Below are 14,941 nucleotides of genomic sequence, written 5' to 3' on the forward strand. Positions count from 1 at the left end.
TACAATGTTATAGATGCTGTATTAATAGATGAATGATATTATAGATGTATTAATGTTTCATTAAATATGTTTTGTTTGAGCATGATTTGTGATTGCAAAACAAAAGAACCCACAAAAATGGTGTCAGAATTGGGATCAAATTACAAGCAACAAATAGAGGAATATGAAGCAATACTGGAGGAAAGAAGGAATACTTCTGCTAATAGTGAAATCGATGCAACTGCTCGAATTTTCAACGACACTACTTTTGCTCTTGTTGATGAAGATTATGAGGTAAAAAAGAATATTAGTAAGTCATCAGTTCAATTTCCGTTTTCACAGTTTTCAAATGCATATATAAATTTTAATGATATTGAAAGTTTGATTTTTAAATTTGAGGGTAATCCTTATAATTCGGTTGACAAATTCATTGAAAACTTTGAGGATGTATCTAATTTGTTAAAACTAAATGAATTACAGGAACTGATATTCGTCAAAAGATCTTTAACTGGCAAAACAAAATTATTTATTGAAAGTGAAATGAAAATTAATTCGTGCAATGCACTGAAGGCTTTATTAGTAAACGAATATGGTGTTCAGTATAACTCTGCTCAGTTACACGAATTATTATCAAAATATAAAATGCAGGGAAAAGAATCTCTATGTGAATATTTTTTGGTAATTAAAAATCTTATGTTCTAATACCTATTATTGAAAACACTGCTTTAATTGAATTTGTTGTTAATGGTATAAACGATTCTGCACATAATAAAGCTATTCTTTATGATTGTAAAACTTTGGCAGAATTTTAGGAAAAACTTAAGATACATGAAAAAATTAAATTAGAAAAAGAAACAAATCTGTCAAGCCTAATTCTAAAACCAGAAGCGACCATTTTGAAAGTAAAATAAAAAGAAATAGTCGTTGCTGTGGAAATCTTGGTCACGCGGAGAATTTCTGCAAAAATTAGAGTAAGGGGAAAAAAATGATTTCATTGTAATTTATTTGGACACATAGCCGCAGAATGTATGAAAATTAAGACAAATATAACAGATCTTGCCAGAGTCAATCATCTATTTGTGAAGAAGCAGTTAAATGATATGCATAAAATTATATTGATAGATAATGCAGAAGTAAAAGCTCTCATTGAAGCAGGAAGCGACGTAAGTATAGTATCGGAAAATATTTATAAAGTAATTGGTTCACCTAATATTAATTCTTCCAATTTGATTCTTGTAGGCTTTGGTAATAATAAAGTAAAACCTATTGGTTATTTTAAAGGTTCCATACGAATTGATGATTGTGAAATTAAATCAAATATTTATGTTGTGCCTCAAGGAACAATGAATGAAAATGCTGTTATTGGAAACGAATAGCTTTCGCAAATGGAAATTATTATAAACAAGAGCAGGATACCTGTGAAAGTAGTAGAATATGAAACTGAATGGAATTTAATGTATATAAATGCAGATCGAGAAAATGAATTAGATAATTATTCGGATATTAATAAAGAATATAGGTCAGAAGGAAAACACTTAATTAAAAGTTATATTGCTAATAAAACTGAGAACCTGCAAAAGAAACAGATACAGTTAAAGATGAATTAAAGGAAGAAGAGTCTCAGGAAGAAAAAAGTGATGTTAAAAGTGGGAAAGGAAAACTGCAAAATGTAGAGGAAGGGACGAATTCCATTCCTAAAGGAAGAAGAAAAAATCCACGTAAGAAAGTTCTGGAAATCAAAGAGAGTAATGAAAAAATTAATGATTCCAAAAAACTTCAAGGCTAAACAGTTCTAGAAAAAGAAAGAATTCAGAATACGAGAATTTAGTTGAATATAATGCTGGTGAAACAGAAATATCAATATTAAGAAAGAGTAAACAGCAGGAGAAACTTCCAGCTAAAGAACTGGATCTAGGTATGTCTGAAAAACCTAAGGGAAGACAAGTCAAAGGAAAAACTTCTAATATTAAAATGTGTAGTTTTTAAAAGATGGCCAACTTATTTCTGTGAGACCCAAATGTTTACCAATTATAGGTAAAGAAAAATTAAAACCGGAAAAAACTATTGTACAAATGGATTTGGATGCTCATGAACAAGTTAGATTTTTGGAAAGAAAACTTTCTGTATCAGAACAGACTGTAGAAATGTTACAGAAACAACTATCAGATGCCAAGAATGAAGTCGCAAAATTTCAGATGAGCACTAAAGATAAAATCTTCTCTGAACAAGAAAAAAAAGTTCAACATGTTAAATTGAAAATGCAAGAAATACTAGCTTTTGTAAAGGATCGCATGAGAAAAATGATGGAGAAGAGATTATCTGACAAACAAGCAGAACTGGAAAGAAAGATGTGTATTACCGATGAAAAATTTCGTCACTTGCGAGAAATTCTTGAGGCTGATGATTGGGAACATTATGGAGACCTTTGTGGTGCTGTTGCTTTTCCAACACCATCTAAAGTGTGACTTCAACTTACGAATCAACTAAACCTAAGACAAGGTCATATAAGAGGTGTAGATGATTCCTTGAAGAACCTTCTAGCCCAAAACAAGATTTTCTAAAGCAATATCAGCTGTTAGTTACTTCCTTGTACAAAGTAAAAAGGAAGTATTGTAATCACGAAAAGTTTCAGGAGGCATATTTTTGCGTGATATCTGTATGTAAGAACAGAATAAAAGACTCTTTTCCTCCAAAAAAATTATAAAACTGTTTTAAAATGAATTCTGAAGAGAATTTTTCGTGGTGTCTGTACGAACGTATGTACGTACCTGCATACGTTCGTACATATCTCACATAACTCAAAAACGAGTAGCCTCAGAACGTTGAAATTTTGTATATAGGACTGCTATAACATGTAGATGTGAACCTCGTATTTTGGTTGCAATCGGCTGCACCAAACATATATAAATATATTTATATATATATCCACTCTTGTTACCCGGCTCAGTGATCTCAGTTTCTTTACTCTTATATGTTTGTAAATTGTACATTTTTTGCTTTAAAAATGATTGAATTATGTTGTTCTTACCTTCTGGTTAAGGTTTTTATCCTTTAGTAAATCTGAATGCAATATTTTTAGAATTAACAATTTTAAAGTTGTTTAAGTGCCGCTAAGCCTAATAAGGTTTTCGATGGCCGTCATTGCTTATTTACATTTGAAACAGCGGAATGGTGGATTTGTTGCCAATCTAGAGAAACTTAGCCTCACAACAATAAAGATAACGCCTTCATTTATTATTGCGAATTAAATCATGCTTAATCCTTTCGGGAATTTTTTCGAGGAAATAAGTGTTTAAGATTTACTTCGTAATTTTTAATACAGATATTTTGAGTTTTATCTATTTTTGCCTTGTCGCGAAGTGAGAATTGAATTAATTGAAGGAGAAGTACTCAGCGTCTGTGAAAAACTGTTTCTTTTTTGTTTGCTTAATTTCTTTTATAAATCATTCTAACTTTATTATAGTATTTGAATAGAACAAGTGGCAACGATTAGATAGTTCTTTAAATGATATAAATTTTGTGCATTCTGAGTTATAATATGGACGAAATGTAACGCTGTTAAGTGAACCTAACTCCAGAGTGTCGATATGGTAAACAGATATAGTTGATTTTAAAGAATGCATTTATTCTATTGTGGTTTATGCGCTGTGGGCGAAGTAGATTTAATTCAATCCAATAAATTTAAATGAAATGCAAGAAAAAATGCGTATAATTTAATATTCCGTACAAGGAAGTCATGTGGTGTACACATAAGATTTTTTTATATCTTGAGTAAGGAAACGGAATGCTTCCACTTTACAAGCAGATACTGATTACATTTCTGTAACAGAAAATATTAATCTTAAAGGAATAATTGATGCAGAAATTAAAAATGCTTTTGAAATTTAACGACAAGAATTTTGGAAAAATGCAAAGAAACAAATATTTAAGGTGCAGAAAGAAAACACAACTTTCGAAGACCTTCTCCAAAATGTTATGAAATTAATGATTTAGTAGCAATCTAAAGAACTCAATTTGGATCAAACCTAAAGTTAAAATCAAAGTATTTAGGCCCATATAAGATTATCAAAATAAAGAATAATTACACCTGTGATGTTGTAAAAGAAGGAGATCGTGAAGTACCCACAGAAACAACTGCATGTGCTGGATACATAAAACTATGGGCCCAAGCAGAAGATGTATAGAAAAATACTGAGTGTGACATTTAAACCTGGAGTGATACAACTGATAACCCAACTGTGATTTTTCACCTAACAATGACTTTTATTCCAGTTAATGTTATTTTTAAGATGAAATGAACTTTTCCCAAAATGTTAAAGTTTGAAGATATTTTTTGATTTAGATGAAATTTTCTGAAAAATAGAAGGGACTGTTGATGATGTTATAGTTGCAAAGATGATGGACAATTAAGATGTTTCCGTTCAATATTGTCCTTAGCACACAATCTTTTTCTTTCTCTTCGTATTTCTTTTCAGGTTTCAGCGAATTCATGATGATGGTGCTTTTACCGAAGGCAACGATGATATAAGATACCAATGATTTATGATGTCAAGAGTAAAATAATGTCGTCAAGGTTAATGCGTAGCAGGAAGGCCAAATTTGGGATTTTAAATCCATAGCTTAACATTTTTCCTCGCACACTAATTTTAGCTGTTGACTGCATGAGTGAAATTGATAGAACTGTTGCCACTTTGTTTTATGAGAGGAGATGTTATAGATGTTGTATTAATAGATGAATGATATTATAGATGTATTAATGTTTCATTAAATGTGTTTTTTTTTAACATGAATTGTGATAGCAAAACAAAATGAATTGTGATAGCAAAACAAAAGAACCCACGTATATGAAATCTGTTTAAGACACATGTACATAAACTGGAGACAATTATTTGAATTATTTCATTTTTTTCATTTGTTTTGACGGCATATTTAGTTTAAATCACGTTACTTGCAGTATCTCAAAATTTTTAAATTGGCCCGTTTTAAATATTATAACAACATTTAAAAATTACTACAAGCTGACAATGTAATGATCAATAAATCTTTATAGTTTGTTTATAAGAGAAAAAAATATTTTGAATTCAAAGTCCTAAAAATATTGCTGCCTCCCACCACACACAAATGGAATATTTTTTATGGTAGAAAAATAAGTAATGTATTGAAAAGCCGAGTAAGGCTTTTCAATACATTACAGTCCTCTGCATTAAGTACTTTTATCTTAGTTAGTGTATTTAAATTGGGCAATGAATACTGCCATTTGCTAATGATAATTGCTTTTTAATGTATTAGGTGCCTGAGGTAAAATCTGAGCTAACATCATTGAATTTTTCATGTTGTAAAATTAATGTTAATTATATCATATTTATATTTCTATTAATTATTGTCAAGTAAATTAATCACAATTTTAAATAAAGCTGAGAACTCTCACTAGTATTAATGTATTAATTTTGAGGTGAGGGAGAAACATTGATAGTTTTGTAATTAGTGTTTTTAGTTTACTATGATTTCCGTAAGAAGAAGCATAATTTACAAGTTCAGGCATATTTTAGTTATTTTAAAAATAGCTGGATGCATTATCAGCTTGCATTAGAAGCTCTCTGTATCTCTTTTGGGGGGGGGGAGAAAAGGGAGGAGAGAAAGAGACAGAAATCTGAACAAGATTTCCAGGATATACCAAGAATATTTTTTCCTCCCTGAAAATCAATGTGAATCCTAGTTGAAGTTTGCTTAATTTAAAAATTAAACTTGTTTTAAATTATTAAAATTTTCCTGAGCGACAATCTTCATGCCTTGTAGTATGTTTTTAATTTAATGAAACATTAATAATATACATTTTTAAATGTTTATATTATTAGCTTAAGTGAGCATAATCTTAAATTGATCAAATGTGCATGGATTTGGAGGGTACTGCCTGATATATTCATACTTATTTATGAAGTGAAATCTACTAGAAAATAGTCATATTTCATACATGTAGTAAGTCTTTAAGTTATTGTTCTGTAGTGTCAGTATGCTTTCTGTTTTACAGGTTATTATTTTGGATGTTCGATCTCCTTGTGCCCCTGTTGCAAGACTTAATAATCACAGAGCTTGCGTGAATGGTATTGCATGGGCCCCCCATTCATCATGTCATATTTGTACTGCTGGTAAGGTTGATGAGATTTTATTATATAACATTGCTTTAAAATTGATATTTTTTAAGCTGTAAGTTATAAGTAAAGCTTATAATTTTATTTTAAATATATTTAACGAATCAAACTAGGCAAAAAATGTTCTGTTGTATTAAAAAAAGATGATAATTAAGAATCTGCAGTAATACTTACCCAGAACCAGACTTAAGAATTTAAACAACTAGTATAATCTAAATTTAGGCATCATTTGATTAATAAATTGCTTATATTTTAAGACAATTGCCACTATCAACTGTAGAACACTTTTTTATTGCTTATTATGAATTCACAGATCAATAGCCTCTAGAAAAAAGGATTTCAGATTTCTGTATAGTGTTTGTTACGAAACATCACTTGTTTCACAACTGGTTGTAGATTTGCCAGGTTCAGGTTCCTCACAGAAACAGTTTTGGGTAAGGTCATCTCAGATTCAGTTTTAGGTGGCTGTATGGAGGACTCTTTGGAGCTTCAATGTTTTTACCATGTGTAAGTAAAATAAGTCTTTCCCACCCCAGAAAACTCATCATGAAGGCATCCTTTTTCTTACACAGATACTCTTTATGAGTTTTGCCACTCTTAAGTAACAAAATTCATCCTTAATTCAGATTGAACAGCCACCCCCCCCCTCCAAAAAAAGAAGAGAAAAATTGCAAACTGCTCGATGTCTTCCATTTTACTGGGCTGACTAATGGAATTCAGTTTACATTTTTTGTGTCTCAAGTTGCTTCGGTTTTGGCTGATTGAAACCTCTTTATATTTAGATTGATTCTTTGCCTTTTTTTACTTCGAAAAATTTCAAGTTTCATATATTAATGAAAATATCCATTTTGACCATTCCCAATTCCATTTTGAGTATTGTTTTGTATGATGCCTGTATATGTGGGTAGAATAAAGGACTCATCTAAAACAGATTTTAAATTGTATTGAATTTTATTTTACAACCATATATTCAAACTGGATTAGCCATAGAACATTTAAATTTTGTATGTGGGACTCCTATAACATCTAATTGTGCCCCTTCCCTGTTTATTGCAATTGGCAGTACCAAAAGTATGTATATATATATATATTATATATATATAATATATATATATCACATTCACTATCTTACCTGGCTTTTATTTTTGCAGTCATTGATCGTAGACATATTCTTACAATTATAAAAGTGTTTTTGGCAATTTCAAATTAAAAAAAAAAGGGGGGGACAAATAACGGTTACAGCTGATAACATCGCAGAGAAAAGAACGCAAGGCGAAACGTCGCTGTACAAAACATCGTGGGAGAAAAGACAGCAAAGAGAAAACATCACAGTTCTAAAACATCATGGTACAAAATACCATGGTCGAAAATAAAGCGGATAAAATACTTTGTAGTTTAAAAACATCATCGTTGAAAATATCGTGGTAAGAAATAAAGTACCTACAAATCATCACTTGATGATAACATTGCACACATGTGTTTTTCAAATCCCATACTCTGACATATTATGTAAATGATTTTTGTCATAACTAACAAATCGTCATCCAAAAAGTTGATTGCCAGCTATGCATGAAAATGTTAACAACACTTTAAGGATAAATGGAAATAAAACAAAATATAGTTTTCAAGAAAACAATATCAGATAAACAAATGTAAAGGAAAATAATTTTAAAATTAACTAAGCAATTTTTATGCAGGTAGCCTCATGCAGTTATTTAGCTTTCTTTTTCTAAGGAATTTTAGACTGTATTCTTCATAAAAAAATTATCATTAAAACTTTATAAAAAAGGTTAATTCATTAATGACTTTTGTTAACCGTGTAAATTTAAAATTCTATGAAGTTCTATAAGTTGCATTAATTTTCTACTCATTTTCAGTTTTTAAATGCTTAAGTTTCCTTCTTATTTTTTCAGTAAAAATTTAGTAGTTTATTCAAAAATATGAAATATAGAATTAAGAGAATACCTCTTTCCATCTTGCACTTCCAAATCATGCAAATATGCAGTTACAACTTTTAAAATTTGAAAACTCATGTATGCGATGTTATCGTCATGCAATGATTTGTAGATACTTTATTTTTTACCACGTTATTTTCAACGCCAATGTTTTTAAACTGCAAAGTTTTTTATCTGCTTTTTTTTTTCAATCACGTTGTTTTAGAACTGCAATGTTTTCTCTTTGCTTTCTTTTCTCCCATGATGTTTTGTACTGCAATGTTTTCGTCTTGCATTGTTTTTTCCATGATGTTTTCATCCGCAATGTTTTGAGCAAATACCCAAATAACAAAATCTAACTTTTAATTTGGTCTTCCAGGTCCTATAAGTTATATCCAGGTCATTTATACTGGTCATGGAAAAGTAAAAATGCTAGAAATTTGACCTCCATACAACAAAAATTGACTGGAATATTTAATTTCAAAATTTGCGATTTTTGATATTTTCAGCTTGCCTGATCAATTATTTAAATTAGAATAATTTATGGGAATAAGTTTAAATGATGTGCAGCAAAAAATGCCTATAATTTAATAGGCATGCAAGGAAGTCATGTAGTGTACACATCAGATTTTTCCATAAAAGCAAGTATATGCATGTGTTATAGCTATTAGTTTCAAATTAAAATTTAATGAGACAAATTAAGTTTTAAGAGATCGACAGTTTGGGTGATGTCCCAGCTTTTAGTAAAAATATATGAAATATTACATTAATCCTCTGACAAAAAATGTTTCAAGTTGCTAGTTTTCCTTAATACTATTATAGATTATGTAAAAAAATATGCTCTTTAATATGGAAATTATTGATATTAAAAGTTATCAAAATAATATGATTTAGATTGCTTTTGCTTGATATAAGAATTTTGGTCACTAGGTCTATAGAATAAGTTGTGCCTTCTGCTGACTAAAAACGTTTGTGAGATGCTTTATTCCTTTGTTGTTTGAAGAAAATGTTTTAACTCAAATATTTCTCCTCTGGGCTTTGTTTTAAACTTTATTGACAGCTAAAATGTCTAGAAAACAGATAGCAATCTCCCTGAAGATGCAACTGAAAATTTTGGCAAGACATAAAGAAATGAAAAAAGAATCAACAAAAATACAAGTGAAGAATATAATTGGCAAAAATATGCACAGAAAGAGTTTGACAAGAATATAAAATTTATGAAAATGAAATTGTTGAAAAATCTTTATACTCTTGTTCAACACTGAAAACAAATTTAGAAAGAAGGAAATTTGAAGAAAGAGCAACAAATAGGCCTGTGCTAACAGAAAAGACAAGAAATGTCACATATAAAAGAGAAGGGTGACTATTTTTTAAAATTACATTGTAAAACATATCGTATCATAAATAGAGAATCCCAAGAAGTCTTAGTCGAATTAGTTGATGATTCAAGAATTTATCCAAGGATGTTTATGTATCATTAAAAGACACTTTTCCTACTGATGAAACCACTTTCATCTCTGCCTTCAGAATGACTATCTTTTAAAGATATTCAGTAGCATGATAAAAGTTGCTTTCCTAGCTTGATAAAAGTTGCTTCTGACCAAGTATTGATGAAACAGAAAGCGACACCTTTACTTACATTAATGTCTAAAATACCAAGATGTTGAAATTGTTTGTGGTACATGGTGAACAAAAAAATTATGGATGATTTTTTATATATTTACAGAATGCTTGAAATAAAATGACAAGGCATTAAGAAAATATTTTTTGCATAAAATTTAATATTTTCTTAAAATTTAAAATAAAAAATAAAAAAATTTCTAATCTTATTCTGTTTTAATTCTTGCTATTTCAAAAAAATATATGACTAGTATGAATAATATTTTAAGAAACTAAAAAAAGATAAAATAATTTAAAGCTGTGGCACAAATAAAACTATGTAAAGCAATGTATATAACTCATTTTAAATTAAAACATCGGTTATACATCTTTTTCATTTATGTATTTTTTCTGAATGCCTCATTGAAAGATTATTAACTGTGCTTTAGGGTATTTTCTTGTTCAGTATATGCAAGTGTCAAATGCATCGTAGTGAAGATCGCGAAGTATTTTTTTGAAACAGAAAATTCACAAGTCAAATAAAATCAAACTCTCTAAAATTTGTATTAATAAATATTCTCAAAATACACAGTTCAAATGAATAAATAGAAAATTTTAAAATATTTATTTGAAAAAACACAATTCAGCCTTGCAACTCAAACAATTAAAATGAAATTCTAAAAAGGGAAAAAAACAAAAAATATAATACAAACAAAATAAAAATATAATACAAACAAAATTATTTGAAAGACTATATGATGCATCTTTTTTTTTTTCTGCTGATGTGCAATGAAAATGGAAGTATAACAGGTTACCATAAATTAAGAATTTTTGCTAAGTAAATTATTGTTGTCACCAACTGAAAGAAGTGCACCGAGATAAATTTTTAAATTTCTGTAAGTTTTTTGCAAAATTTGAATTGTCGAGTCAAAATAGGGAAAAAATTGGCATGCAATTTCATTTGATACCCAAAATTTGTATCAATATATATATATATTAGAACAGTGCTGTATATAAATCTATTATGTATCGTAAGTCTTGCTTTTGAGACATGAAAAATGCAAGTTGAATTTCATCAATTGACGCAGTAGAACGAGAGATATAGAACTGTACCATTTTTTTACTTCCTTGTCCAACATAAAGGAAGTATTGTAATTACAAAAAATTTTGGGTATCATAGTAAATGAAAATATCCATTTTGATGGCTCTGAAATCCATTTGAACGATGTTTTTGTACATCATCTGTACATGCAGACAGAATAAAAGGCTCTTTTTTTTCCAAAACATATTCAGAAGACATTTTTTTCGTGACATATGTACGTATGTGTCGTGTATAACTCAAAAATGAGTAGCTGTAAAACATTCAAATTATGTATATGGAACTGTTATAACATGTAGTTGTGCACCTCCTTTTTTGGTTGCAATCGTTCACACTAAACACACACACACACACACACATATATATATATGCAAAAGGTAAAAATTTCAAGTGGATGGGGTATTGCAGTAGAGTCCGATGTATCCTCCTCTTGGTAATGTTATATCGGATTTGATTGAATTCCTCCTCGTTTGTATTTTTTCTGACTTTTGTAATTTTTACATTTTAGTTTTTTGCATTTCTTTGATTCTTATTTTACATATTTATAGGGTATTTTGAAATTTATTGGTATCGAATTTCTCTTCTTTTTGGTCTGTGAAATTGGTTCTAAATGTGTTACTTTTTGTCTATACTCATCAATTTTCAGGCGCATGTTGTGCCGAAATACTTGGAATAATATATATACCAATGCTGTTACCTGGCTTAGTGAGCTCAATTTTTTACTTCCTTGTACGAAGTAAAAAGGAAGTATTGTATTCACGAAAAATTTTGGGTGTCATATTTCAACGAAAATAGCCATTTTTACCGCTATAAAATGCAATTTAACGATGTTTTTGCATGACATTTGTACGTAAGGGCAGAATAAAGAACTCGTTTTCACCCAAAAAATTATCGAACTCGTTTAAAAGGAATTCTAAAGAGATTTTGTATGTAGGACTGCTATAATATATAGATGTGCACCTCGCATTTTGGTAGCAATCAGGTGCACCAAAGGTATGTAAATATATGTATATACCGTACAAAGTCTTTAATCCGGACTCGTTGGGAATTTGGCGATTCCGAATTAGGGGTTTTTCCGGATTATAGATTATCAATTTAAATCTGTAAGATGGCATGCAGAAATTATAAAATTAAAAATATGAAACTGTAATTTATGAAATAAAGAGCAATTATTATCTAAAGGGTATCAAAATTTACAAAAAAAGGCTTGATATTTATTTGTTTACTTTATTAAACATTTCTTTATATGTGCTCATGCGTAAGGCATACATTACGCATAGTCGAAATTAGAAAATTGCAACCAGAAAACTATTTGATGTGCATTGGTGATATTTATAATGACGAGGAATTTGATTTAAATCATATCAAAGACGGAGTACATCAAGTACATACTACATTTAGTAAGGAATTATAAGCCAAATAAAATAAAAACTTCTGCCCTGAAGATAAGAATAATGCTGACAGATCAACTTCCAGTTCATTGCGCGCCGCGACTCCCAGCAGTTTGAAATTGATAAACAGATTTCGGAATGGTTGGAGAAACAAAGGATATGCCTTTACCAATTTTTATGCAGCAAATCCATTTTTTTGTTTGATGGCCATTGAAACATGCTTTCGCTTTGTTATCCTTTGGCAGCTCCAGAATCGAAAACTCTTTTTGACATATTCGGAAGTTCAAGCTTACTTTTTATAAAATTGCTCTAACAGTCTGCAAAAAATAATAAGCCGTATCCAATTAGAAGATTAAGGAACAACGCAATCTGCAACATTAACTGAAATAGATAATTAGATAATTTTAGCCTATCTTATACCGTCCATTATACATTAAACGCGTAAATGTATTATGCGCATACGTAAATGTATTATGTTCATGCATAAAGGTATTATGTGTTTACGCATGCACAGAAAGTTTGTAGCTTTGATGTCAGGATTATGTATGTCTGGATTAAAGACTTTGTACTGTTCAGAAGTCAAACAACAAAAGTCAGTGTTATATTTTCAAAATTTCCAAGGCCTAGTATGTTCATTTGCGGTTTTGTCGAAACTAGAACGCTGATTTTTGTTGTTTGACTTCTGAATTAGTATTTGTTCGACGTGTTATTGTGTTTTACTTTGTACCGTATTATATTAGTGCCCTCTATTTATAAAGTTAGAACAAATACACTACTTTACATCACTTAGTTTGGCATGCTGTTCCACTGTCCAAATACAAATATAGTTGTTGAGTTAAATTAAGACTTATTATTTACTTGCCTTTTTTGTATTATTTGTGTATTTTTTATAAATAGTATCTAGTTTCTTTTTGATTTATATGTATAATTCGTGTCGGGAACGTTTTTTGTAGGCAAGAGTTTCTAAATTACTTTGATTTTCTAAAAAATTTGATCTTCTACCTTATTGACTTTTATTTTAATTCTAGTCTTTATTTGATAATTTCTCAAAATTATACTTGTTTTAACTTGTTTAAATTTCTTTTTAGTAATTCACAACATTTGGTTTTACTTTTGGTTTTGATTTTTCCTTTTATCCTTGCCTACATGGATGACAAAACACGAATTGAATAATTGAAGAGTTAGGTTTGGAGGCAACTTCCCCTTAATAAGTCTGTCTCCTGCCTGCTCAACAATTATTCACCTAAGCACTTTTATAAATTTTTAGGATTAAAAAATTTATCGGAATTATATATTCATAGATTTTGATACTTGCACTTGATTTACATGTGCTCTCAGAATTTAAATGATATTGTAGATTAGTTTGCAGCAATAATAATTAATCATTTATTTATAATTCAATTTCATTAAAAATTTAATTAACTTTAAATTTGCTTTTTATGAATAGAGAAATGTTTGTTAAATGTAAATACATGTATGCTATATATATTATATATACAGTCAAAAGTCGTTAATCCGGACTCGTCGGGACTTCGGCGATTCCGGTTTATCGATTTTTCCGGATTATAGATCATCAGTTTAAATCTCGTAAGATGGCATGCAGAAATTCTAAAATTAAAGATATGAAACCGTAATTTATGAAATAAAGAACAATTATGATCTAAAGGGTATCAAAATTTGCAAAAAGAAAAAGCTTAATATTTATTTGTTTACTTTATTAAACATTTCTTTTAATGTAAGTTGTTTAAGTTGCTTCGTTTTTTATTTGATAATACTTTCTCTTTAATTCTATAAACAGACATAATTTCTTGTTCGGTTACAAAGTTCCGCTGTTCATGTCCTATAATTGCTATGTCGAGAACACCGACTAATTTGTCAATCGAAATTTTTTCGTTTTCAGTAACCTCTGTCACTTTCTTCGCTATCGAAAGCGAATTATAATGACGAGGAACTTGTTTTAAATCATATCAAAGATGGAGCATATCGAGATGAAATACTACATTTGGTAAGGAATTATAAGCCAAATAAAATAAAAACATCTGCGCTGAAGATAAGGATAGTGCTGACAGATCAACTTCCAATTCATTACGCGCCCGCCGTGGCGATCCCCCCGCGGAGCAGCGTGCAATTGATAAAAAGATTTCGGATTTCAAAACATACTTTCGCTTTAGATCCTTTACATATTAACAAATATATATTGGAAATTCTATTTGATATAATCGAAAGTTTAAGCTTACTTTTATAAAATTGCTCTTACAGTCTGCAAAAAATAATAAGCCGGATCCAATTCGAAAATTAAGGAACAACGCAATCATCAACATTAACTGAAATAGATAATTAGATAATTTTAGCTTATACGTCCATTATACATAAAACGCGCACGCGAAAACGTATTCTGCATTTGTGCACACTCATATGCGCAGTCTTAAAAGGTCTTACGCGCACGCGTAAACACCTATGCGCATGTGTCAACGCGGTGCATGTGCAGAAAGTTTTTAGTTTTGAGGTCCAGATTATAGATCATTCCGAATTATGGGTGTCCGAATTAACGACTTTTGACTGTATATATATAATATATATGTATATATACAGCAATTCACTCTGTTACTCAACTCAATGAGCTTAGTTTCTTTATTCTTATATGTTTGTAAAAAATCGTGCATTTTTTTTTTTTTTTTTTTTTTTTTAAACTTTAAAAATGATTGAGTTATGTTGTTCTGGTTAAGATTTTTATGTGTTTAGTTAACCTGCATGTGATAATTGGGGAATTATCAACAATAGAAATGTTTT

At 29.7% G+C, this 14,941-nt stretch overlaps 1 protein-coding gene across 1 annotated transcript in view; it reads left to right on the forward strand.

The window, feature by feature from the left end:
* Nucleotides 1-14,941, forward strand: part of wap (DDB1 and CUL4 associated factor wap) — an 80,008-nt gene that overhangs the window by 47,098 nt on the left and 17,969 nt on the right. Inside the window, exon 7 of the mRNA XM_035374481.2 lies at nucleotides 6,008-6,125. Coding sequence (XP_035230372.1) covers nucleotides 6,008-6,125 — 118 coding nt within the window. The remainder of the gene's footprint in view (nucleotides 1-6,007; nucleotides 6,126-14,941) is intronic.

This window comes from Stegodyphus dumicola, chromosome 7 (genome assembly GCF_044657685.1).
Source record: "Stegodyphus dumicola isolate Sdum_Otavi_A_Nest chromosome 7, ASM4465768v1".
In the NCBI taxonomy this organism is placed as follows: Eukaryota; Metazoa; Arthropoda; class Arachnida; order Araneae; family Eresidae; genus Stegodyphus; species Stegodyphus dumicola.